The 26,473-nt window shown below is 41.6% G+C and overlaps 1 protein-coding gene across 2 annotated transcripts in view; it reads right to left on the reverse strand.

Moving 5' to 3' along the window:
* PTPN9 (protein tyrosine phosphatase non-receptor type 9) overlaps positions 1-26,473 on the reverse strand; it is a 71,619-nt gene that overhangs the window by 17,577 nt on the left and 27,569 nt on the right. For both annotated transcript variants that reach the window (XM_077881960.1, XM_077881959.1), the window contains exons 2-7: positions 16,235-16,378; positions 12,773-12,862; positions 11,949-12,073; positions 8,066-8,171; positions 3,367-3,477; positions 1,127-1,455 (exon numbers count right to left, since the gene is read on the reverse strand). In XM_077881960.1, coding sequence (XP_077738086.1) covers positions 1,127-1,455; positions 3,367-3,477; positions 8,066-8,171; positions 11,949-12,073; positions 12,773-12,862; positions 16,235-16,378 — 905 coding nt within the window. The remainder of the gene's footprint in view (positions 1-1,126; positions 1,456-3,366; positions 3,478-8,065; positions 8,172-11,948; positions 12,074-12,772; positions 12,863-16,234; positions 16,379-26,473) is intronic.

Here is a 26,473-nt window from a genome sequence, read left to right on the forward strand (position 1 = left end):
TGTGTCTCTGCCTCTCTCTCTCTCTCTCTGTGTCTGTCATTAATACATAAATAAAATCTAAAAAAAAAAAAGAAAGAAAGAAAGAAACAGCTGTGTGGGGGGAAAACGATACTCCCGCCACTCTGATATACACTCTTTCTTGTGCTTTTTTCTCTTACTTTCCTTTGCATTCTTGCTCTGCCTATTGCCTTTCTTCTCAAATGTTTCTTCTGTCTTCTCTTATCTCTTTCCTAACTCATTCTTTTCCCTCTTTCCTTTTGCTAAGTCTCTCTCCCTGCAGGTTCTCCCCAGCCACTGACTAAGCTGGACAGGAATTATGAGTGAAAGGAGGTATTCACAGAATCATGGATTCCTAAAACATTTAAGCTACAGAAGCAGGTGAATATCAGAGTCTAACATCACCTATTACAATAGAAAAACTGGAGTGCAGGCAAGAGAAATAACTTGCACAAATCGCAGAAGGGATTTTTGGTTATACTGGAACTTGAGCCTAGGGCAGGTTTCTCTAATTTTCAACAGAGAGACAGAAATTTCTGCTGCAGCCAGTGAAAACAGGGTAAAATAAGAGCAACAGTAAGAGAAATGATCTACACTCTACGGCCAACAATAGTTACCAAGTAATTATGAACCAGTTATAAACTAGCCAGGTAATTCTATAGTAGGATTTGGATAGAAGGAAAATCGCACAAGACCAAACTCCTAAGAGTTAACTCTTTTCTCCTATTGTGGATTATTTTAAACACACCAGCACCCCTCCCCTCAGAAAGTAATGGTATATTATAAATGCTCTAGGGAGAAACTGCCTACATGAAAGGACAGATGATCACACTGAACATATATTTTTATTTTTTTTTCCTAAAATCACTTGAATTTCATGAAAATATTAAAAAATGCATCCATTATTACATGGTTCCTCTGTTGGTACTAAAGACCTTCAGAAATTCAGAATATACCAAAGCAGGAAGTACCTCTTTCTGGATGAGAGAACCATCATCTATGTGAAAGTGATGCTCCTTGACATAAGGAAGATCCTCTGTTATGGAAATGAGATCTGGAAGGAGCTGTTGACAGCACACACCAGAAGCATGTTGGTAACCCACTGTGGGCCCAAACCTTTCCTACTTACATAGAACAGTGGAAAGTGCCAACAGGGTTCTCACGGCGGATGTCTTCATACTCCTCATATATCCCACGCTTTTGCCTGGTGCTAACATAGTCCATCAACTCTTGGATGGTCATTGCATGGGGACCTGGAACATGTACTGAGTCCCAGTCTAAGGCAGGAGGGAGGGAGAACATGATGATCTCATCGAAGGGATCTGGGTGGCCGTTCATCTGGGGTAGGAACTGGAAATTCCAAGTGGCAAGGTCAATTTTGACGTATCCACCCAGGTTTTCTGGAAGGCACTCCCTGGGCAGGTGCTGGGTGACCTCAGATGTCTTTAATATCTGAATCTGGAAGGCCAGAAAGAACCATGTGAGTATGGACAGGAAAAAAATATATAGATAATGAAGACAAAGAACAAATGTGTTTATATTTAGTTTGAAGAATGGGATGAGATTTGTTTGAAATACTTGGTATTTCCTTATAAAAGAAGGAGACTTGCATTGCATCCACCCAGTATTGAAGTCCTATAATTTCCCCAAAGGTTTCACTCCTAGAATTTGCCTCCCATCCTTCTTAAGATTTTGTTTTTAAGTAATCTCTACACCCAATGCGGTGCTCAAATATACAACCTCAAGATCAAGAGTCATGTGCTCTACTGACTGAGTGACCTAGGTGCCCCAAGGGCCCTTTTATAATCCTTGAAAGGAAGGTACAGTGAACAAAGCCTTTATGGTATTAACAAGGCTTCCCAGTGACATCTCATGCAGGTATTTGGCTTTTTGACTACTGAGAATACACAGGTAGTAATTCTTCTTGGTCAACCCCATACTAAGGTAACCAACTCTAAGCTTGGTGCTTTACTCACAGCTCAGCAGAGATGTTCTCAAAGATAGCTTTCTAAGGAAGTAACACAAGACCAGTCACCCAGATACAGATAGCCCAGGAAAACGGCCAGAAAAGAAATCCTAATTCTGCTCTTTGCTTAGACGCAGCCTTACTGGACCAAATTGGCCTAGTTGGTTTTCCATGAAATCTGCGTAAAATGGGAATGCTGGTCTCTCTTGCTGTTGCCTCTTCTTGGAATGCTCTCTTTTCCTCCTCGGCTTCTTCACAGACCAGCTTCTAAAGCTCACCTCTTCTGTGAAGCCTGTCCCTGACTGCTGGATACAATATCCTCCTCTGTGCTCCTGCAGGGCCATAGTTCTCTGTACACGTCTACTTCTGTGTTCTCTATCAGGACCATAAGCTCCTCGAGGGTAAGGAAAGCCTCACTCCATTTTTATTTGTATTTATTTTTCTTTAAAGATTATTTATTTATTTATTCATGAGAGAGAGAGAGAGAGAGAGGCAGAGACACAGGCAGAGGGAGAAGCAGGCTCCATGCAGGGAGCCTGACGTGGGACTTGATCCCAGGTCTTTAGGATCACATCCTGGGCTGAAGGTGGAGCTAAACCGCTGAGCCACCTGGGCTGCCCACCTCACTCCATTTTTAATTCCCACTCAGGGGATAGTAACAGAATTAAGATAATTTTAGACAACATTTTTGAAGTCAGGAAGCAATGAGCTATTTTAAGAGAAAATGCCAGGAAAGGAAGTTTTATTTTTTTTTTTAATATTTTATTTATTTATTCATGAGAGTCACAGAGAGAGAGAGAGAAAGAGGCAGAGACACAGGCAGAGGGAGAAGCAGGCTCCATGCAGGGAGCCCGACATGGGATTCGATCCCGGGTCTCCAGGATCACGCCCTGGGCCAAAGGCAGGCGCCAAACCGCTGAGCCACCCAGGGATCCCGGAAAGGAAGTTTTAGAAAGAGATACAGTGAGAGATTCTCCTCCACCACCCTGGTGGTCAATGAAATGGATTAGTATTTCCAATTGAACAAATTTAACCATCAGTTCACTAGGCTAGATTTTGGAAGGAGTAGCTACCGTAAGTTATCCATGGGACATACACCTTCAGTGCTATCTTTATGCGAGGTGCCATGGAAGGAAACTGCCAGACAAACTATATCTAGCTCCTAACTTCAAAGAAATTGTAGTAGAGTGGGAGAGGCAGCCTGTATTGACCTGAATAAAGAACAGAGCAGAGAATATAAGTGGATACACTAACAGAAGCAGAGAGCACTTTAAGGAGACAGGCCAGAAGGATTTTATTGAAGGTAAAAAATTAATTGGTAGGTTTCAACAGTAGAAATGGGAAGTTTAGCACCTCCTCCAAATAACCACCTCCACCTACAAATAAAATAAAGCTTGCCTTACCCGCTCCCGGACTTTGTCCTTCAGGAGGAGGCTGATGATGGAATAGGGCACTCGGAACCATATTGGTGCTCCCACAATCAGTACTTTTTTCAAACGGGCAGGAAATGCTCCCTGTGGAGAACACACATGAAAATTTAAAGATATCAATTAAAAAAAATAAAAATAAAAATAAAGATATCAATTAAGGCACTGGAACCTGTGACTATTCAAACTCAGTGTAGGTTTTCTGCTCTTTTCCCCATCCTTACCCAGCAGGGGGAGTCTAAAGCCTAATTCAGGTGTCATTTCAGCAACTACAGAAGTGGTTAAAATTTTTTTATTTTTTTTATTATTTTTTTAATTTTTATTTTATTTATTTTTTTAATTTTTATTTATTTATGATAGTCACACACACACACACACACACACACACACACACACAGAGGCAGAGACACAGGCAGAGGGAGCCCGACGTGGGATTCGATCCCGGGTCTCCAGGATCGCGCCCTGGGCCAAAGGCAGGCGCCAAACCGCTGCACCACCCAGGGATCCCCTATTTTTTTTAATTTTTAAATTATACACCTGAAACTAATACGACATTATATGTTAACTATACTGGAATTAAAATTAAAAACTTAATAAAAAATTAAAAGGTGATTTACTTTTAAAAGTTACAATGTCATGTTCTTGTGAACATAAGCTTTATGGATCAAAAATTACACTGACTTTTGTCAGCGTTTATGTGTGCATCTTTAAGTTCTGCTTATTGGGACGCCTGGGTGGCTCAGCAGTTGGACAACTGCCTTTGGCCCAGGGCCTGATCCTGGAGTCCCAAGATCGAGTCCTGCATGGGGCTCCCTGCATGGAGCCTGCTTCTTTCTCTGCCTGTGTCTCTGCCTCTGTGTCTCTCATGAACAAATAAATAAAATCTTTAAAAAAAAATTGGAAAGAATATATGTGTCTGAAAATGGGTAGGGGTTAACAAAAATGGTATTATAAAAAGATTATTTTAGGGGATCCCTGGGTAGCTCAGCGGTTTAGTGCCTGCCTTTAAAATCTTTTAAAAAAATAAGAAAATTTAAAAATTAAAAGATTATTTTATAACCTTTAAACTGAAGATTAAAAAATGAAGATTTCAGATTTTTTTGAAACTTTGGAAAATGCTCATTATATAATCTTAGCTACACAGGATCAAAACTATAATCTTAATTTTTTTAAAGATTTTATTTATTTATTCATGAGAAACAGAGAGGGAGAGGCAGAGACACAGGCAGAGGGAGAAGCAGGCTCCATGCAGGGAGCCTGATGCAGGACTCGATCCTGGGACTCCAGGATCATGCTCTGAGCCAAAGGCAGACATTCAACTGCTGAGCCACCCAGGTGTCCCTTATTTTATTTTCTATAATACTTCGCATTACTTCCATTTTTTGGAACCTCATTTAAAATGTTTATATCCTTTTTTAAAAAAAGTAATCTCTATACACAACATGGGGCTTGAACTCATGACCTAGAGATTGAATGTTGCATGCTCCACTGACTGAGCCAACCAGGTGCCAGTAAAATGTTCATATCCTTTGATCCGGTCATCCTACTTCTAGAAATCTACTTCAAATAAACTATTTTATGTGCCAATAAAGATATGAATATAAAAGTGTTTGTTGAAAAAACTATTTATTATAAAAAATGGGAAAAGTATTCAACAATATAGAAATGGTTAAATAAATTATAGTAAATACAGGATAGACTATTATTCAGCAAATACAAATATTCGTAAAATAAACTTGCTGGAGCTTATTGTATATTGAAATTGTATGAATATAATTCAAATCATATTGAAAAACATCTAGAAGAAAGTGCCATACACCAAAATGTCAACAGTGTTTAATTCTGCATAATATCAAAGACAGTATTTCTTTTTTTTTTTTTTTTAAGATTTTATTTATTTGTGAGAGCACAAACAGGAAGAGCAGCAGAGGGAGAGGAAGAAGCAGACTCCCGCTGAGCAAGGAGCCCAATGTGGGGCTTAATCCCAGGTCCTTGGGATCATGACCTGAGCTGAAGGCAGATACTCAACCTACTGAGGCCACCTACGTGCCCCAAAGACAGTATTTCTTCTTAATATATAGTAATCTGAGTTCTTCAAAATTTTCTATAATGAAAATATTTTTATTAGAACAGCTTTTAAGTATAAAATATAAATTATGAAAAAATTTATCAGCTCAGGTTGTGATCTCAGGACCCTGAGAAACCAAGAGTCTGAAGCTTAACGGACTATGCCACCCAGGCGACCCAAAAAGTATAGCATTCTTGGATGGGAGATAATAACATTATAAAGATGTCAAGTCTCCCTAAATTAATTTATTAATTCATTACATCCAAATAAAATCCAGAGTGTTTTATTTCCCTGAAATTGACTGAATGACTCTAAAGTTCATCTAATCAACAGATGCCGATGGGGGCTCCTGGATGGCTCAGTCCAGTTAAACATCTGCTTTCGGCCCAGGTCACAATCCCAGGGTCCTAGGATAGAGTCCCACCTTGGGATCTCTGCACATTGGGGAGGCTGCTTCTCCCTCTCCCCACTGCTCGTGCTCTCTCTCTAGCTATGTCTCTCTCTCTCAAGTAAATAAAAATCTTCAAAAAAAACCCAAAGATGATATTTAAAAAAATTTTTTTCTCATCAGATTTAAATTTTGGAAAGTGGTTACCCTCTGTGCAATGGCACCAGGGTGTCTGAGAAAGGGGAATCAGACTTCTCCTTGAATTGCTTTTTAATTGCTTTTATAATAAAGAAAAGAACTAGGAGGTATCTGGCTGGCTCAGTAAGTAGAGCATACACATTTTTCTTTTTCTTTTCTTTTTTTTTTTTTTTAAGTAATCTCTACACTCAACATGGGACTCAAACTCACAACCCCAAGATACAGAATCACACACCCTCCCCACCAACTAAGCCAGTCACACACCCCTGAGCATGCAACTCATGATTTTAGAGTTGTGAGTTCAAGCTCCATGTTGGGTGTAAAGATTACTTAAAAATAAAGTAAGAGGTGCCGGGAGGCTCAGTTAAACATCTGCCTTCGGCTCAAGTCATGATCCCAGGGTCCTAGAATTGAGCCCTGCAGCAGGTTCCCTGATCAATGGAGAGTCTGCTTCTCCCTCTCCCTGTGCCACTCCTCCACTTTGTGCTTTCTCTTGCTTCCTCTCTCTCTCTCTCTCTCAAATAAATAAAATCTTTAAAAAAAATTTAAAGAAGGCACACAAAAGTACATGTAAAAATAAAAATGCAAAAAATATAGTCAAAACAACTTTTAGAAATAAAAGAGTGTGAGAGGAAGCTTGTCCCACGAGATATTAAACTTTATTTAAGGGATCCCTGGGTGGCGCAGCGGTTTAGCGCCTGCCTTTGGCCCAGGGCGCGATCCTGGAGGCCCGGGATCGAGTCCCACATCGGGCTCCCGGTGCATGGAGCCTGCTTCTCCCTCTGCCTGTGTCTCTGCCTCTCTCTCTCTCTCTGTGACTATCATAAATTAAAAAAAAAAAAAAAAAAAAAAAACTTTATTTAAGACTCTAATAGGGCAGCCCAGGTGGCTCAGCGGTTTAGTGCCGCCTTCAGCCCAGGGCCTGATCCTGGAGACCGGGGATCGAGTCCCACGTCGGGCTCCCTGCATGGAGCCTGCTTCTCCCTCTGCCTGTGTCTCTACCTCTGTCTCTCTCTATGTGTCTCTCATGAATAAATAAATAAAATATTTTTTTAAATAAGTAAAATTTAAAAAAAGAGATCCCTGGGTGGCTCAGTGGTTCAGTGTCTGCCTTTGGCTCAGGGCCTGATACTGGGGTCCCAGGATTGAGTCCCACATCGGGCTCCCTGCATGGAGCCTCCTTCTCCCTCTGCCTGTGTCTCTGCCCCTCTCTCTCTCTCTTATTCTGTGTCTCTCATGAATAAATAAATAAAATCTTTAAAAAAAAAAAAGAAAGAAAGAAAAATAAAGAAAACAGGAATATGATAAAAGACACCATAAAACTGAATAAATTGGAAACTATAAAAAATGCTGGTAACACATACTTAATAATGTCCCTCTCCCCATTCATGTGCATTTGCTCTTGCATGTGTTCTCTAAAATAAAATATTGAGTAAAGTATATGAGAAGAAAAAGAAATTTTTAAAAGATTTTATTTATTTATTGCAAAAATATTAATGTGTTTGATTATAAAGTGGCATATATACCATATTATCTTTTAAAGTTCAAAATATTACAAAATACCTCTGGATTTATGAGTGTGGGATAAGAGAGTAAGAACTCTATATACAGAACTCCATACATATGTGTATAGGTTAATGTACATATACTCTTGTGTATGAAGTCAACATGTAAAACCTATTTCTGACTAGACTGAGACAAAAAAGTCTGAAAGTCATTGGCTAGGTGACATTTCTCAGACACTGGACATACCTGGGCCTTCATTAATTCTTATTCTACAAAACTCCAGGAAAGGAACAACCCACCTTTATGACTCAGAATGTTGCTGTGCATTTCCTTTTTTAATTCCTCCCACTCCACTTTTAAGACTATTTTGTATTCGGAGGAAGCAAATATTAATCATTTGCAGGTGACCTTTACACTCAACATAATGTCTTAAGTTTACATCATTCCTAAGCCTCCCAATGAATAAAGTATCCTAAAAAGTGAAAGAGAGTTGAAGGGTCCTCTCACAGCCTTACCTTCAGCAGGTTTAGGACTTTCTTGCCAAGATCCAGCTCAAAGTTGGTATAATTAGAACCACACATGTCATAGATAAACACCAGTCCGTTCCTCTGAGTTTCGAAGCTGTAAACCAACCATTGAACAAACACACTTATAAGATGGAGGAGGCAGGCTGAAAGCCTAGGGCAAAGAGTATGGGACACATGCAGGACCAAAATAACTGCCTCTCTGAACACTGGCATCTTTGGTATCTGCTATGCTTCTTGTGATATTACAATAAAAAATAAATATTTGGTCTTCAACTGGTTGCTGGCACTGAGTTGCTTTAAAATTCTTGGAATTTCCTAAGTGAAGAGTTTCAAGTGTCTTTTGTGATGTTAATGAGACAACTAGAAGGCCCACAGGTCACCTACAGAAGGGGGTGGTTGCCAGGGGAACCAACCAAGGGACTGGAGAGGGTTGGTACATCCCCTCCCCCACCTCCAGGGAGAGGAAAGGGGAGGGATTGAGGTGAATCTCAAACGGCTGTTGATTTAATCAATTGTGCTGATGTAATGACGCCTCCATAAAAACACAAAAGGGGGGCGCCTGGGTGGCTCAGTTGGTTAAAGGTCTTTGGCTCAGGTCATGATCCCAGGGTTCTGGGATAGAGCCCCAGGACGAGCTAGGGGGTCAGAGGGGAGCCTGCTTCTCCCTCTCCCTCTGTCCGCCTTGCCACACTCCAGCTGTCTCTCAAATAAATAAATAAATAAAATCTTTTAAGAAAACAACCAACTAACCAACCAAAAGGATAGGGCTTGGAGCTTCCAGATGGAGGTGCTGAAAGGGTGGCCCTCTCAGAGGGTATGGAAGCTCTAAGCCCCCCTTCACCATACCTTTCCCCATGCTACCCTTCCAACTAGCCGCATAATATCCCTTTATAATAAACTGGCAACGTAGTAAGTAAAATGTTTCCCTGAGTTGTGTGAGCCATTCTAGTAAAGGCACTGCACCCACGAAGAGAGTTCTTGGAATCTTCAATCCAGCCTGTTGATAAGAAGCACAGGTGACCTGAACTGGCCACTAGCATGTGAGGGGGGTTAGGGGGAGACAAGTCTTGTAGGATTCAAAACCTTTAACCTGTGGGATCTCATCTATCAGGCAGATAGTGTCAGAATTGAGTTGAACTAAAACCCTGAGCTGGTGCCAGGGAATTGCTCGGAGGTGCAGCAGAAAACCTTATTGATGCATGTTTACCAAGTACCAAACTCCTAGGTTGAGAATGTTCCAGAACGTCTAGGTTATCAAAATCTGAACTGTTTCCTCCCAGGTTTCTGAATCTACCTATCCAAATTTGGTAACATTCCATGTTTTTTTTGTTTTTTGTTTTTTTTTTAAGATTTTATTTATTTATTCATGAGAGACACACACAGAGAGAGGCAGAGACACAGGCAGAGGGAGAAGCAGGCCCCAAGCAGGGAACCCGATGCGGGACTTGATCCCAGGACTCCAGGATCATGCCCTGAGCCAGAGGCAGGCGTTCAACCCCTGAGCCACCCAGGCATCCCATCAAGGGCCAAATTCAAAGAACTATAGGTTTTCCTTTCATGGCACCAGCCTGTGGCAGAGAACTGAAATAAAGAGAAGTCAGTGCCAGGGGAAAGAGAATTTAATAAAAAGAAGCTATGGTGCACAATGATGTAGGTTCTATATTCCTAAAAATCGCTCATCCTGTAAAGAAATGCACATGAAATAAGTACAAATGTGGTAGGATCTTTGTTTTTCTGCATACAGAATGAGGTTTACAATGATAGATAATTCCTTACTAAGAATAATTGTTTTCCTATTGAGTTTGATTCCTAAGTTGGATGCTACCTGGGAACATCAAGATGTTTAAAACACAGTCCTTGACATTTGTTTCAAAATGATTGAGGGGGGGATCCCTCAGTGGTTTAGCGCCTGCCTTCGGCCCAGGACGTGATCCTGGAGACCCGGGATCAAGTCCCACATCGGGCTCCCTGCATGGAGCCCGCTTCTCCCTCTGCCTGTGTCTCGGCCTCTCTCTCTCTCTGTCTCTCATGAATAAATAAATAAAATCCTTTAATAATAATAATAATAATAATAATAATAATAATAATAATAATTGCCGTTAGGGGTGCCTGGGTGGCTGAGTCGGTCTACCTTTAGCTCAGGTCATGATCTCAAAGTCTTGAGATCAAGTCCCACTACCTGCTTATGGGGAGTCTGCTTCTCCCTTCCGCTTTGCCTCCCTACTCGTGCTCTCATGTGCTCTCTCTCTCCAATAAATAAGATCTTAAAAAAAAAGATAACTGCTGTTAAAGTCAGACTAAAAAGAATTTTATTTATAACAGGTGGGAGGAGTGAGGAACCCAGTCATAGAAAGTTGACCATTAAAGAAAGGGATTTAGAAAAGAGAAGGAAACCTTCCTCTTTAATCCCAGTGAGGAGAGAGAGGGTTTCCTTCTCTTCTATCTTGGTGAAAGTTAACACAGGAAAACAAAAATTTCTGCTCACTAGTGAGAATATTTTGCTTAGAGAAAAGGCTTCATGTTTATTTATCTTATATGCACCTTCTGAATAATGGGGAGTCACTAAGGGTTTTCAAGAAAAGGGTGGACATCATGAAAACAGTTTGAAGTATGTTTACCTGTGTGGTCTTCCTGTGGGATCCAATCAATACTCACACTGGAAAGAGCAAGCTTTGACCACTGCCATGCCTATAGGAGGGCTCTGACTGTAAGCTGCCCAAGAAGGAAGGCCAGTGAATTTTCTGGTAAAGGAGCCTTTCATTTATTCTCCTGAGCTAACGCATTTCAAAGGAACCTATGATCTGGAAATTATGTCTGAAGACCAATCATAGGCATAATTGGCAAGAAGAAATGAGAAATTTCACACTTCTGATTGGGCAGTACACGGCCCCTGTGACCACTGGTCCTCTCCTTCCCTTAGTAACTTCTCTTTTTCAGAATAATGCTGTATAAATACTATGGAAGTAACATTAACAAGTGAATTAGACAGAGAGGCCCACTTTGGACATCGTTTGGCTCTCTGCACCCTCTAAGTCCACAGTATGACTAAAGTTGTGCACAGCTATCTTTCACTATCTTAGGTTTCAGCCTTAAATATATCATTTCCAACCCATGGAAAGAGCCATGGGACTAGCCAATGACATCCAGTACGATAACAAACTGTAAATGGCAATCACCAGGGAATAAAGGAAGTATGGCAAAAGGACAACATAATAGGGTACAAACAGCTCTGGCTAAGAGCAAAGAAACTAGGATCTTAGGCCTAACTGGACTGATATGTGATGACTGTAACAGTCAGGCTTTGGTTTCTTTGCCCATAAAAGATCATAATACCATTTATCTTGTAGAAGGAAGGAGAAATGACCTGAGCTGATTCTTTTTGCTCATTGGTCTGTTTATAAAGATGATTTTGCTTAACTTTGTACTTTTGGGCCATTCTCTCCTGAATGTTGATTCTCAAAATCCTGAATTAAATGGCATTATTTTTATATTACAAACATACCAAGGTTCCAGAGTGTTTTGAAAATCAAAATTCAGGGCAAATGAGCAAAAAGCCAGTACATGTCATTTCCCCTTCACTTTCTCTCAATAAGTAATTCTCAATACACTGAGGATAATTAGTTAATTGGTTTTCTCAGCTTCTGTGATCCTAAAATAGAGCCAAGCAGGTAAAGATATAGAATACCCACCATCTTGATAGTACCTGGAAATATGCCAAGCCCTTAAGGACATGGAATGTTTTCTATTCATAGCATTTCCCAGGGCACATCCTAGAAGCATGGCGAAGGCACTGCTGAGTTCATCAAGTTAGTCAAGGACTATACTTCCCTATCTGGATGCAGACCAACTAAAAGGTAATCATCATGCTCACCTATCCACAGCTCTGTCTAGCAAGTAAAACAGAGCCTGAAGTACCACATGTTGGACTGACTTGTGAGGATGATGCAATCTGGCAGTGAAGAGAGCAATAGAAGCTCCTGTTGGGTCCCGAACATTCTAGAGCAAATCAAATGAGAAACATTTATAAACTAAATAGAGAATCACAACAATCACAGAGGCATCTTATATCCTAGATAAAAATTTCACACAGAGAGAAGAGATGCTGGCAATACTTCTCTGACCTGCATCAGTTGCTCCAGGAAGGGAAGAAAGCTTATTTCATCCCACTCCTGATTCTTAGCACCCCCTGGATCGTATTAGTTTGGCAGGAAAAAAACTACATTCTCTTAACTTGTCAATTGCAGAGAGATTAAAGGATGGTCTACACTTGCTGCCTAGCTAATTTCCCAGGTAGGATGGCAAAACACACAGCAGGGGGAAACCACGGAAGACAACCATGGTTTCCACGCTCTGCCTTAAAAGTAGCGTCGTATACTTATTCAAAAGGCTGTGGTCTCTAGGTGGAGAGAACTTGACTCCAATAAGGACGGGCCTCTGAAATACTACATACGCACCTAAAGACCCTCACTAACAATGGACCAATGAAGAAACTTTGCTCGATATACTGTACAACTGATTCTCAATAATTTCATTTGTTACTAGAATAATTTTGTGCAAACTGCACAGCTGCTTTATGTCTGCTCTTGAATGTTGACACTCTCTAGATTTAGGATAAGGTATCTAGGAACAAAATCCAAAGAGGACAACAGCTACAAAGGGAAATAATGAGAACAAGAAGGGTACATAAAGACTCACTAAGATGGTGAATTTCCCACTAAGGATCTCAGAACGGAGAGGTTCCTCATGAGGTTTCAGCTTCACAATGCCTTCCTTCCTTCGTGTTTCCTAAAAATAAAACATAGCAAGATAAATTAAAGTGAAAATACTGTGTATCGAAGACAGCTCTATGTAACCATCAAATCTCAGAGATAAGGGACTTTATTTATTTTTTTTTCTAAGTCCACCTTTATTTATTTATTTATATGATAGTCACAGAGAGAGAGAGAGAGAGAGAGGCAGAGAGACACAGGCAGAGGGAGAAGCAGGCTCCATGCACCGGGAGCCCGACATGGGATTCGATCCTGGGTCTCCAGGATCGCGCCCTGGGCCAAAGGCAGGTGCCAAACCGCTGCGCCACCCAGGGATCCCAGATAAGGGACTTTAAAGTAAAAATCACTGAATAAATTGAATCACAAATTCCCTTGTAACATCCTTCAGGCCAACTGAGTATTACCTGAATTCTCGTCCAACACCACCTGATCAGCCTGTTAGGTATCATATTTTCCTTTAAATCAGTGAGAAGCCTACCCTGAAGACCAGCTAATACATATGGCTAGAGTGCAGGGTCAAAGTTCTAAAATATACATCAGCAGAGATCTGTTTTTTTTTTTATTTTACATTTTATTTATTTATTTTTAAAGATTTTATTTATTTATTCGAGAGAGAGGGGCGGGGGGGGCAGAGACACAGGCAGAGGGAGAAGCAGGCTCCATGCAGAGAGCCTGACGTGGACTCGATCCAGGGTCTCCAGGATCATGCCCTGGGCTGCAGGCAGCCCTAAACTGCTGTGACACCAGGGCTGCCCCATCAGCAGTGATGTTGCAGCAAGATATACATGCACCCAAAAAATGTCTGGAAGCAGACTTCGTCACACATCCTTAAGGCTGAGGCCTCTCCCCACTTAAAAAAGGAGCCGTCAATCCCCTGGATATGTTCTCCAACAAGACCTACCATGACCTCAGTTTTCTTTTCTTTTTTTTTTTTTTTTAATTTTTATTTATTTATGATAGTCAGAGAGAGAGAGAGAGAGAGAGGCAGAGACACAGGCAGAGGGAGAAGCAGGCTCCATGCACCGGGAGCCCGACGTGGGATTCGATCCCGGGTCTCCAGGATCGCGCCCTGGGCCAAAGGCAGGCGCCAAACCGCTGCGCCACCCAGGGATCCCGACCTCAGTTTTCTTATCTCCACAGTATGACTCTTTAAGCTCATCCTCATACTTGGTCCACTGCATTCTCGTTGCTTCCAATCTAACTACCGCACTGAGAGCTCCTGCTCCAGCGCCAGGCCTGCCTTCCCATCAGTGAACCTGGTAGGCATTTTCAGCTTTCCTTTTACATGACAAGGTTGACCACTCATCTTCCCTTTTCCCAGAGACACTCTTTATCAGAGGTAGACAATACTCTCAGTTTTCCTATGTCCTCAACTACTGCTTCTAAGGCTCTTTTTTGTTCTTGTTTTTTTTTGTTTTTTTTTGTGTGTGTGTGGTTTTGTTTTTTTGAGAGAGAGAGAGAGCGCATGGGGGTTGGGGTAGAGAGAGAGGAAGAGTGATACAGGGCTCGATCTCATGACCCTCAGATCTTGACTTAAGCCAAAACCAAGAGTTGGATGCTAAAAAACATAAAAAAATAAAAAAATAAGTTGGATGCTTAACCCACTGAGCCACCCAGATGCCCCTTTTGGGCGTTTTTCATTCATCTGCTCACTCAATTCACTCACCGGCTCGTTCATTTATTCTGCAAATAGTTGTAGAGCAATTATTATGTGCCAGGCACTGAGCTAAGTGCTAGGAACACACCCTGGTGAATGAAACAAACTAGGTCTTTGTTTATATTCTCACCCAAATCATCCCTAAAATCAAATTCAAGTATCTTCAGAGGTAGGGAGCAAGTGAAGACAGTATTAGTGCTAGGAGAGTGCGTATGCTACCAAAGCATTCAAATTCAACTTTTAAGACAATACTGAGCCAAAGATAGCAAAAAGTCTGAGGTGACGTTCAGCCCTATATATCTTCCCCTCATACTTCCTGGAAGGCCCTCACCCTTTCTCATGGCTCCAATATTCAGCTCCACTTTGGTCACTCAAAATCTCTACTTCAGGTCCAGATTTTTTTTTTCTGAACCCTAGACTCACACTCCCAATTCTCAGAGAACATGTCTATTTAGATATCTCAGTGGCACGTCAGACTTAACATGGCCAAACTGAACTCATGGCCTTGTCTCTCCACACACCTGCACTATTTCAGTGTCTCCTAAATTAGTGAATGCTACCACCATTTACCCTGCCACCCAAGTCAAAGACCTAGAACCCTTGACTCTTTTTCCTTAAACACCAGTTTAAGCAACCTTGTCTTACCACTTTTACTTCTAGAATCTTCCCATTTTTTCCTCTATATCCCGACACTACACTTTGACACCACGACCGTCTCACTCTCCATAATTACAATGGCCTTCTAATTGGTCTGTCTCCAGTATAGCCCTGCTGATCTATTATCTAAAGCACAGTGAGGGCAGCCCAGGTGGCTCAGCGGTTTAGCTCCACCTTTGGCCCAGGGCGTGATCCTGGAGACCCGGGATCGAGTCCCACGTCAGGCTCACTGCATGGAGCTGCTTCTCCCTCTGCCTGTGTCTCTGTCTCTCTCTCTCCCTCTGTGTCTCTCATGAATAAATAAATAAAATCTTTAAAAAAAATAAAAATAAAGCACAGTGAGAAAATCTTCCCAGAATGCAAATCTGATCAAGTTGTTCTGCTGTTCTTATTACCTTCAATGAATTTCTCTGTCCTTAAGAAAAAATAGATATTCTTATGATCTGGCCTTGTTTACTTTTGCTACTCAATCTCTTGACATGTCCCCGCTCCCAATGAGCATTTTCACTCAGCTTAATTTCTCTGTTGTCTGAATCTGAACTTGCTGTTCTCTCTGCCATACTCCACTTTTCCAATTCCTACTCCATTCTTCAGATCTTAGCTTAGAAATCATTTCCTTCAAGAAAGTTTCCTTGGCCCTTCTAAGTAAATGTGCTTCCGCAGAACTAAGTAGTGACCTATCATAATTTTCTATAATTGTGTGTCTATTTTCTCTTTCTAAATAGTAATCTCTGCACCTGGAACATAGTATATATACAATAAACATCTGCTGAACAAATGAGTGAATATTGTAGGAGATGACCCACAAGATAAAGCTCACTAAAAGTGAGCTTTTAGTCTTGAACTAATCCTAGCATGCTTCATCCTCCCTTTTTAATTTAGAGAGGTTCTATATCTCTTCGGAAGGATTTTCTGACTGCAAAGTAGGGCTCCTAGATATTGGCCTGCTTTTTTTTTTTTTTTAATGACAGCAGGGAGAACACTCAGAGAACTATTGTGTGTAGTGTGTGGCACAGAAAACAGCAAAGCAGAGGGCCGATGTGCCACAGGCCCGGTCTAGCCCCATGCACATACTCTGTAGGAGTGGAACAACTCTATGGCGCGGAGCACATCGAACTTCCTGGCCATGAGGAACTTGACAGCCACATCCCAAGACAGAGGAGAAACATTGTACTGAACCGTCCACTTGTTAATCTCTTCAAGAAACTGCTTGGTGGCCTGTTTGACAAAGAAAGGAAAGAAAAATTAGTCAAGAACATATGTACACAAACAACAAACAAGCAAAAAAAAAATTTATCCTTTCCTCAAGCAAGTCTGAACCAAAAGTTTCTTATAGGGAGCAGGGAAAGACAAAAAGTTGGAAAACAGGTCTGAAAGTAGATATAGGGGATCCCTGGGTGGCGCAGCGGTTTGGTGCCTGTCTTTGGCCCAGGGCGCAATCCTGGAGACCTGGGATCGAGTCCCACGTCGGGCTCCCGGTGCATGGAGCCTGCTTCTCCCTCTGCCTGTATCTCTGCCTCTCTCTCTCTCTCTCTCTCTCTCTCTATGTGACTATCATAAATAAATAAAAAATTTAAAAAAAGGAATACTTAAAAAAAATGAAAGTAGAAATAGTTAAAATTCATACTACTCAATGAGGCCAGAGGCCAGAGCCACATTCAGAGGGCAGGACTGAGCATAAGGATCCAGGAAGGAAAAATGAGGGAGGAAAGCAAGGCACCCAAATGGGATGCAAATCAGTGACCCCAAAGCAAAAAAATAAATAAATAAATAATAAAATAAAAAATAAAACAGCAGTTTACTTTTTGTTGTTGCTATTTTTTATTTATTTTTTATTTTTTTAAAGTTTTATTTATTTATTCAGAGAGAGAGAGAGAGAGAGAGGCAGAGACACAGGCAGAGGGAGAAGCAGGCTCTATGCAGGGAGCCCGACGTGGGACTCGATCCCCCAGGTGTCCAGTATCACTGCCCTGGATTGAAGGCGGCGCTAAACCGCTGAGCCACCCGGGCTGCCCATGTTGTTGCTATTTTTTAAATAAAAGAAGGCGGATAGACCCCTTGAAGGGTTATTGCATAACGTGTATCATGGTACAACAGTCTCAGCTGCTGTTTGGGTCCTGCAAGCCAACTGGATACAGCAAAACCATCAGAAAATGGTTTTGGCTTTGGAATTAGCAATACTATTGGAGAGCAGCAAAGCTATTAAGAAGAATTTAACAAATCAAAAGGCCAACTGTTCTTTGGGCTGACTGACCCCACAGGACCTCTTCATGCTTCACATGGCAGCCCCAAAACCAGACACTAATGCCCAGAGTCATTAACCACTTTGGATAGCGGTTGCCTGGGAAGGGTGGAGAGCCGCATACTGAGGGAGGAGTAGGAAATTTTCATTTTCACTATCTGATCCCAAGCTGGCAAGGTGCCTGTTTCTTGTCCCTATCTCTTGATTAACCCATGTCCTTCTATCCTCTCTCAACCTATTTCTCCTGACATTTATAACCAGTTTCTGCTCTAGCCAAACTACTCTTCTGTTTCTTCAGTTTTTGAATAGGATTTACATCAGGATTTTTTCTTTCCTTTTAATTTTTTTTTAAATACCCAATGTGGAGCTCAAACTAACAACCTCAAGATCAAGAGTTGCAAGCCCGGGGCACCTGGGTGGCTCAGTGGTTGAGCGGCTGCCTTAGGCTCAGGTCATGATCCTGGGGTCCTAAGATCAAGTCTCACATCAGACTCCCTTCAGGGAGCCTGCTTCTCCTTATGTCTTTGTCTCTCTCTCTGTGTCTCTCATAAATAAATAACATCTTTAAAAAAAAAAAGAGTTGCAAGCTCTACTGACTGAGCCAGCTAAGCGCCCCGACACTGGGAATTTTTGCATACATATTCTCAATTGCTGAACATTTTCTGCATGGCAATCTGGTCCCTTCCACCCAGAAACTTTTCTCACATGTTGATCCAAAATGTGACCAACTTCATGAGAATTCTGAAACTTAACTGATCAACAAATGAATCCACAGTTAAGATATATTTATTAAACTATTATATATTTATTAACTACTTGTTAATATCTGTGCTAATAAAATACAAGGAATACTAAAAATAAGGTCTGCTTTATTTTTATTTTTTTAATTAATTAAAAAAAATTTTTTTTAAGGTCTGCTTTAAAAGGTCTAAGACTAACTTACTATATGGCCATGGACAAGGTAATTCTCTCTTCATCTCTGATTTTTCAATTGAAAAACAAAGGGAAGGGTGCCTGGGTGGCTCAGTAGGTTAAGCATCTGCCTTAAGCTCAGATCATGATTTCAGGGTCCTGGGATGGAGCATCACGTCTGGCTCCCTGCTTAGGGAGGAGTCTGCTGCTCCCCCTCCCTCAAGACCTCCCCTGCCGCTCATGCACTCATTCTCTCTCTCTCAAATAAATAAATAAAACGAAAGAAAGAAAGAAAGAAAGAAAGAAAGAAAGAAAGAAAGAAAGAAAGAAAGAAAGAAAGAAAGAAAAGAAAAGAGAAAAGAAAGAAAAGAAGGAGGGGAGGGAAGGACGGAGGGGAGGGAAGGAAGGAAGGAGGGAAGGAAGGAGAGGAGGGAAGGAAGGAGAGGAGGGAGGGAGGGAGGGAGGGAGGAAGGAAGGAAGGAAGGAAAACAAACGGGAGAAAGGGTAACAAGCAATTGACCTACTGCAGAATCTTGGCAACAAGTCCTATCTTTCAAATACAATTCAGATTGCTACATACATGTTTAAACAACTAGCAAATTAGAGAGCCCCAGGAAGTCAGCAAAACCTCACATGAGAGCACTTGATTCTTCCCCCAATTTCTAGGAAAGGAAAAAGACACTTTATAAACCAGAGTAAAAAGCTGCACCTGACCCTTAGAACCTTCCAACCGGGGCAATATAACTTATACCCCTGGAAAAGGAGAGAACTAGAAAAAACTAATCAGGCAAAGTGCATTAAAAAAGCCAAGAAATAAAGGCCATGAAGAAAAGCCTTCAGATGATCACTCTGGCCCAGAACCAGTTTAAGTCAGACCAGAGAAATGAGTCCCAGGGAAGACAACGGGACAAACTTAGAATGCTCCACCAGAAAACAGTTGGAGTTGCCTCTGTGGGGTGAGTGGCCAGCATCAGAATGAGGAAAGACAGAAGGGAAAAGAAGAGAAGTGGGCAGAGAGAGATCCCAGAAACAAAACCTCAGCCAGCCCGGAAGGTCCCCAGGAGATTTTATAAAGGGTTATTTGTCTTTTAATTAACATATCATCTTTAAATCCAGTCCTCTTGTGGGCTTGGCTGAAGCTGCCCGGAGAATAAAACACCAGAGTAACAGCAGAACATACTTTTCCCCCTTTTCTAATAAAAATAATAAACAGACAAATCAATATGCAGGTAGGAGGAGGAAATACAGTTAATAGCGAGAGGGTGATACGAACTCGTAACACATCCAATTACTAGGATGCTTTTTTCATTTTTCGTAATTAGCCACGCCTCGATAAGAGTACGCAGTTTCACACACGCCCTTCACAGCGCATACACATTGGCTTCCTTCTTCTTAAACTCCGTTCTTTCAAAGTTTCTAATGTCCTGTAGCTCCCAAGAGCTGCTGCCTTGCGCTGACCTCTGTCCCCTGCTGGTCAGGATGTTATTCTTGGCTTTGAGCTCGGGAACAATTCCTCCTGATTTGGCCCCACTCGGCCTAGCATGAGAAGAGTCCAGGGTACTGTAAACAGCGTGTGACATTTACAGATACAAATACGCATACACACGGCCGGCCGTCACGTTCAGCCTCGGATTCACCATCCTGCATCCCTATCCCTCTTGTGCAAGAGATGAACCTCTTAAAGATGGCCTCAGCTTCAACAGCCTTTGTCTAGAAAGTTAATCAGGCATCTTCCTCTGTTTACACATGAATTCAGCACAACCACTAAATATAGAACAATTTGTGGCCCTATTGGTACCCAGAGAAACAAGTCCTAGCAATTTTAATGAGCAACACACTCTTCATAAGGGATAATCGAAATTCCTGAAATTAATATTATTTCCTGGTGAACAAAAGAATGAGCCAAAAGATGAGTCACAGCTTATAAAAGATCTCAACTCAAGGTCAACGGTTTGAATCTATCTAGGTTTATGAGTTAACTGCAAACTGTTAACACCTGGCAGCTAAGGCATGGTCACAGTTCAAACAGCTGCGGCCGTCCTTTGGGAAGAAGGTCTGAACTGATGTTAGAAAAACTAACATTATCACTTACAACCTTCCTCAACCCACTTTCAGGTACAGGTAAGATTTGTTTCAGCCTTGTCAAAAGCTTACTGTAAATACGTACTACTCCCACAATCATGTCTAAATAAATAAAGACAGGGGCAGCCTGGGTGGCTCAGCAGTTGTGCACCTGCCTTCAACCCAGGGTGTGATCCTGGGGTCCTGGGATCGAGTCCTGCACCGGGCCCCCTGCATGGAGTCTGCTTCTCCCTCTGCCTGTGTCTCTGCCTCTTTCTCTGTGTCTCTCATGAATAAATAAATCTTTTAAAAATACATACATACCTACATACAGGTTTCTTAATGACAGCCAGGAGGATAAAGATATAGGGAACCCACTATAAAATGGCTGAGAAATCTGTCAATTAAGTGAATTATGGCCTGGACACTATCCACTTGTGTTAAATATGTCACAGGAGAGAATAAAAACAACAGCCTTCATGTTACCTTACACTCCCAAGAGCAGCTACAATTCTGAGATGAGTTCTAGACAAAGGGCTAGCCGACCAAAAGATCAAGAAAAACGCGCTGGCGTACTCGGTTGCACAGTATCTTAAATCCTGTGTTCCAGCACAAATAGGAGAGAGTAAAAACCAGACCTATAACAAACCTGCTTTTGAAAGAAACAGAAAACTTCAGCCTCCTGGGATGTCAGCCAGCGAACCACCAAAGAACAGGGGTCCAGTGGGTTTGCGATGCAGCAGAACCCATCCTCTCACTCACTGCTGTGGGATATCTGGGCGAGTCATTTAACCTCCCTGATGAACATACGGCACGGACGAGACGACGGACAGAAAAGCACTACAGGATCTGGCAAGTGGTAGGTAGTCTCTGAACGGATGTTTATTCTCTTTTTCTTTATTCCAGTCATTTAGCACTAAAACTTATTTCAAAAGTTAGAGTTCCTCAGAATCAAGTGCTCTTTCTCTTTAGCCAGTAGCAATTCACTGTCTCTAATCCACTTTATCAAAAAGCACAAATTTAAATCAGAAACTTCCAATATGTGTTCAATCGCAAGACAAAAGTCTCTAAAGGAGCAACTCCTCACTCCGGGCTCTGGGTAACACAGAAGCTGGAGTGGGAAGTATTTATCCCCCCCGCCCCCATCTCTAAATCCTTTTTTTTTTTTTTTTTGGTCTAAATCCTTTTGTCCCTACTTTCAGACTACACTGGCAGCTCTGGGGATTAGCTCTGCCATCCTGAGCATTAAACTGACTAGAAACTATTTCTCATTAAAATAAAGGAACAACTCTGTGCAGGACACACACCATGCAAAAAATGCACTTACCCTGCACTGAATACCTAAATAAGGGATTCAATAGAAGACTCTGTGTCTGCACGTTACCCCTGAAACACATTTTTGAGGTTACCTCTATACTTTATCAAATATGATTTTTCCTCATTAGCTTCAGTGACCGATGCATTACTAAACTTTCTCTTATGCCTGTTTTCTTCTTTCTCCCTCATTGTGAACTGTTGTTTTGTTAAACCTACTAATCCCGTCAATTCATATCCATGCTAGGAAACCGAATCTGAGGGGAGACAAACTAGCTTGCTGCCATTCGGTTTTCTAAACTGAAAACTATCCTCTTTCCATTAGCCCTTTGTTATTATGCCAAATACGGAAATAAACATAGGTCCTTTGAATTATTTTTTTTTTAAGATTTTATTTATTCATGAGAGATAGACAGAAGAGAGAGAGAGAGAGAGAGGGAGAAGCAGGCTCCACGCAGAAGCCCGATGCAGGACTCGATCCCGGGACCCCAGGATCACGCCCTGAGCTGAAGGCAGACACTTTCACTGCTGAGCCACCCAGGCATCCCAGTTCCTTTGAATTAATATTTACTCATTTATTTCAAATATCTTCACTTTATCAGGAAAAATTTGCCTTTCCTTAAAACGTTTTTTAAAAAATATTTTATTTATTCATGAGAGACACAGAGAGAGAGGCAGAGACACAGGCAAAGGGAGAAGCAGGCTCTCTGCGGGGGAGCCTCATACAGGACTCGAAATCAGGACCCCAGGATCACAACCTGAGTTAAAGGCAGACACTCAACCACTGAGCCACTCAGGTGCCCCTTAAAATGTAATTTTCAAGGAGCCAATGCTTCCTTTTTAAGATTTATTTTAGACAACGCACGCTCCACTGGGCAGGGAGCCCAAAGACAGCACAGAGCACACCATCAACACAGGGCTCAACCTCACAACCTTGAGATCATGACTTGAGGCAACACCAAGAGTCCGATGCTTAACTGACTGAGCCACCTAGGGACCTGGAGCCAGTGCTCTCTTAAGTAGGATTTTACTACATCTGGGAAGGAAAAAGTTTTAAGGAAAATTTCTGATGTTATGTTTTACAACAAAGTAATAAAGGAAATTTGCAGAAAAAGAAAAGGATATCCATGATCACATCATCCTATAGTTGTTTTAATAATTTAAAAAATTAAAGTCAACAGAAAAATACCAATAAATACATAATTTTCTAAATATATGTCCCACGACCTCCACACACACACACACACACACACACACACAACCTTGGGGAGTGGAAAGAAGAAAGAGGGATTATTCAAGTGTATATTGTTCTAGTTGAGAATCCTGGCCTCTCTGGCAAGCTGCCATCACTAGCAGCAGTAGTGTCCCTTCAAGGCAGCCCAACAGTAGAGCTCTTTCAGGCGGCGAGTCATGTAGTCAAGCAAACATGCACAAGTATTTGCTGAAGGCCTACTCTGTGCTAAGTAATGTAAGTAACTGTACAGGAGACACAACTCAGAGAGATACAGACTCTACCCCGAGCAGTTTACAGCCATATAAAAATGGAGATAGATAAAAAGTCATGGTCATAGAATTTTATTTTTTTTTAAGAGTTTATTTATTTATTCATGAGAGACACAGAGAGAGGCAGAGACACAGGCAGAGGGAGAAGCAGGCTCCATGCAGGGAGCCCGACGTGGGACTCGATCCTGGGTCTCCAGGATCACGCCCTGGGCCGAAGGCAGGCGCTCAACAGCTGAGCCACCCCAGTGTCCCAGTGCTATGGAATTCAAACTATCTCTAGGAGAATTTTTTTTTTCTAATCTTTTTAGAGCAGTGCCTTGAAGTATGAGTAGGAATCTGGCAAGCAGACACAAGCATTCTAACTGGAGAAAACAAAATGTGTAGAGAAAGAGGAAAGAATAGGAATTACTGGGGACACAGTATAGCTGGTGTGTGTCTAGATTGTATGACAGGAAATGGTGTGAATGATCTGACTTGAAGGCTAAGTCACAATGGATTTTATTTTATTTTTTAAAGATTTTATTTATTTATTCATGAGAGACACACACAGAGAGAGAGGCAGAGACCCAGGCAGAGGGAGAAGCAGGCTCCATGCAGGGAGCCCGACGCGGGACTCGATCCCGGGACTCCAGGATCACACCCCAGGATGCAGGCGGCACCAAACCGCTGCACCACCGGGGCTGCCCGGCTAAGTCACAATGGGAAGGCCCTTGTATACCATGCTCCAGATTCCAGGCATGACCCTATAGACATGAAGGAGTCAACAGAAATCTTTAAACAAACAAATAAATAAATAAATAAATAAATAAATAAATAAAATTTTAAAAAGAAACCTTTAAGCAAAGGACTGAGATGATAACTTTGGTCCTCCTGTCCTCCCCAAAATTACTGTTAGCAGTAGGGAAGCCAAACTGGAAAAGGGCAATTTAGCAGCAGGGAGGCAAATTCTGTGTGGATCACTGTCTATTTTATTCACTAGTTCCTAGCATTATGCCTGGCACAAATAAGTAGCTCTAATAACATCTCCTAACAAGTATGTATGACAAGTAAATGAACAACAGAACTCTGAAGAACATTAACATTTAGAGAGTAGAAAGAGGAGAAAGAACCAAGGAACTTTTTTTACCTTTTTTTTTTTTTAAGATTTCATTCATTTATTCATTCATTCATGAGAGACACAGAAAGAGAGAGAGGCAGAGACACAGGGGGAGAAACAGGCTCCATGCGGGGAGCCTGATGCGAGACTCGATCCTAGGACCCCAGGATCACACCCTAAGCCGAAGGCGATGCTAAACCTCTGAGCCACCCAGGCTGCCCCTAAGATTTACTTTTAAAAATATCAGTGACCACTGAGTATCAAAGAAATATAAATTAAAAAACAAGATTTTTAAAAAAATAAATAAAAAACAAGAGTTGGCAAATATCTATAAAACAGACTCAGATTTTTTTTACATTATGTTCTCAGACCTTCATGGGACAAATAGCTCTCATGTTATATAAAGTGCAGTGTAATAGAGGAAATACACTTCATAACACAAGAGGGTTTATCTCAGGAATGAAGAGGCAGTTTATTAAGAGATCGAAGCAATTTTTATTATTAACGGACACTAAAGGAGAAAGAGGATATAACCTTCTCAACAGATGACGAAAATGATGGGATAAAATTCAATACTTTTTTTTTTTTAATTTACCAAACTAGGAATAGAGGAATTACCTTAATCTGGTAATCTGACAGATGCTCAGCCACTGAGCCACCCAGGTGTCCCTCATGCCACTTCTCTATCAATTGGGCACTGCCAAGCATAGTTTTAAAAGTGCAAACCGCTGGGGGCACCTGCATGGCTCGGCGGTTGAGCGTCTGCATCTGCCTTCAGCTCATAACCTGCCTTCAGGTCATGATCCTAGGGTCCTGGGGTCCCGGGATCGAGTCCCACATCGGGCTCCCTGCTTCTTCCTCTGCCTGTGTCTCTGCCTCTCTCTCTCTGTGTCTCTCATGAATAAATAAATAAAATATTTTTTTAAAAAAAGTGCAAACCCTGGATGCCTGGGTGGCTCAGTGGTTAAGTGACTGCCTGCGGGAAGCCTGCTTCTCTCTCTGCCTATGTCTCTGCCTCTCTATGTCTCTCATGAATAAATAAATAAAATCTTTAAAAAAATAAAAGTGCAAACCCGAGGGTACCTGGGTGGCTCAGTGGTTGAGTGTCTGCCTTTAACTCAGGTTGTGATCCTAAGTCCCAGGATCAAGTCCTGTATCAGGCTCCCTGCATGGAGCCTGCTTCTCCCTCTGCCTGTGTTTCTGCCTCTCTGTGTGTCTCTCATGAATAAATAAAATCTTTTAAAAAATACAAGTGCAAGCCCTATGATCCACACCACCCCTTCTAGGAATCCAGTGCACAGAAGCATAAGCATGAAGGTACAAAGCCAACATATATATACATATATATTCACATTGTTCCTAATACTTTGCCATTAGAAACAATGTTGCAATGAATATTAGATATGTGGATAGTCACTGTAGCACTTTTTTTTTTTTTTTTTTTGGTTAAGATTTATTTATGAGAGAGAGAGAGGAGGAGAGGGGCAGAAGGAGAGGGACAGTATTCTCAAGCCAACTCCCTGAATGAGCATGGAGCCAGACATGGGCAGAAATCAAGAGTCAGCTGCCCAACTGACTGAGCCACCCAGGCAACGCTGTAGCATTGTTTCTAATGACAAAATGGTAGAAATAACCTAAATGACCAACAATAAATAAGAAAATGGATAAATCAGGGAATGTCCATATAATAGACCACTATGTGGCCAAAGTACATCACATTTTTCTGTTAAAAACACTAAGACAGGGCAGCCCAGGGGGCTCAGCGGTTTAGTGCCGCCTTCGGCCCAGGGAGTAATCCCGGAGACCCGGGATCGAGTCCCGAGTCGGGCTCCCGGTGCATGGAGCCTGCTTCTCCCTCTGCCTGTGTCTCTGCCTCTCTCTCTCTCTCTGTGTCTGTCATGAATAAATAAAATCTTTGAAAAAAAAAAAAAAAGCACTAAGACACCTCAAATATGGCATTAATCTGTAAAACACTGAATCAAAACCTTTTATCCTGTTGTTTCCACATTTTAAATTTTCTTCTAGAAAAAATAAAAAGGAAAAATATACATGAACTTCAAATTAAATCCAAATTAGTGCTTTTTGCTTAAATTACTATCAACATACTTACACTGAAAATTAAATCCAAGTCTGTGCAGCCATTTCTAACTGTAAGTGATTCTCATGTTAAAGGCAATAACTTACT

This window comes from Canis aureus, chromosome 32, assembly GCF_053574225.1.
Source record: "Canis aureus isolate CA01 chromosome 32, VMU_Caureus_v.1.0, whole genome shotgun sequence".
NCBI lineage: Eukaryota > Metazoa > Chordata > Mammalia > Carnivora > Canidae > Canis > Canis aureus.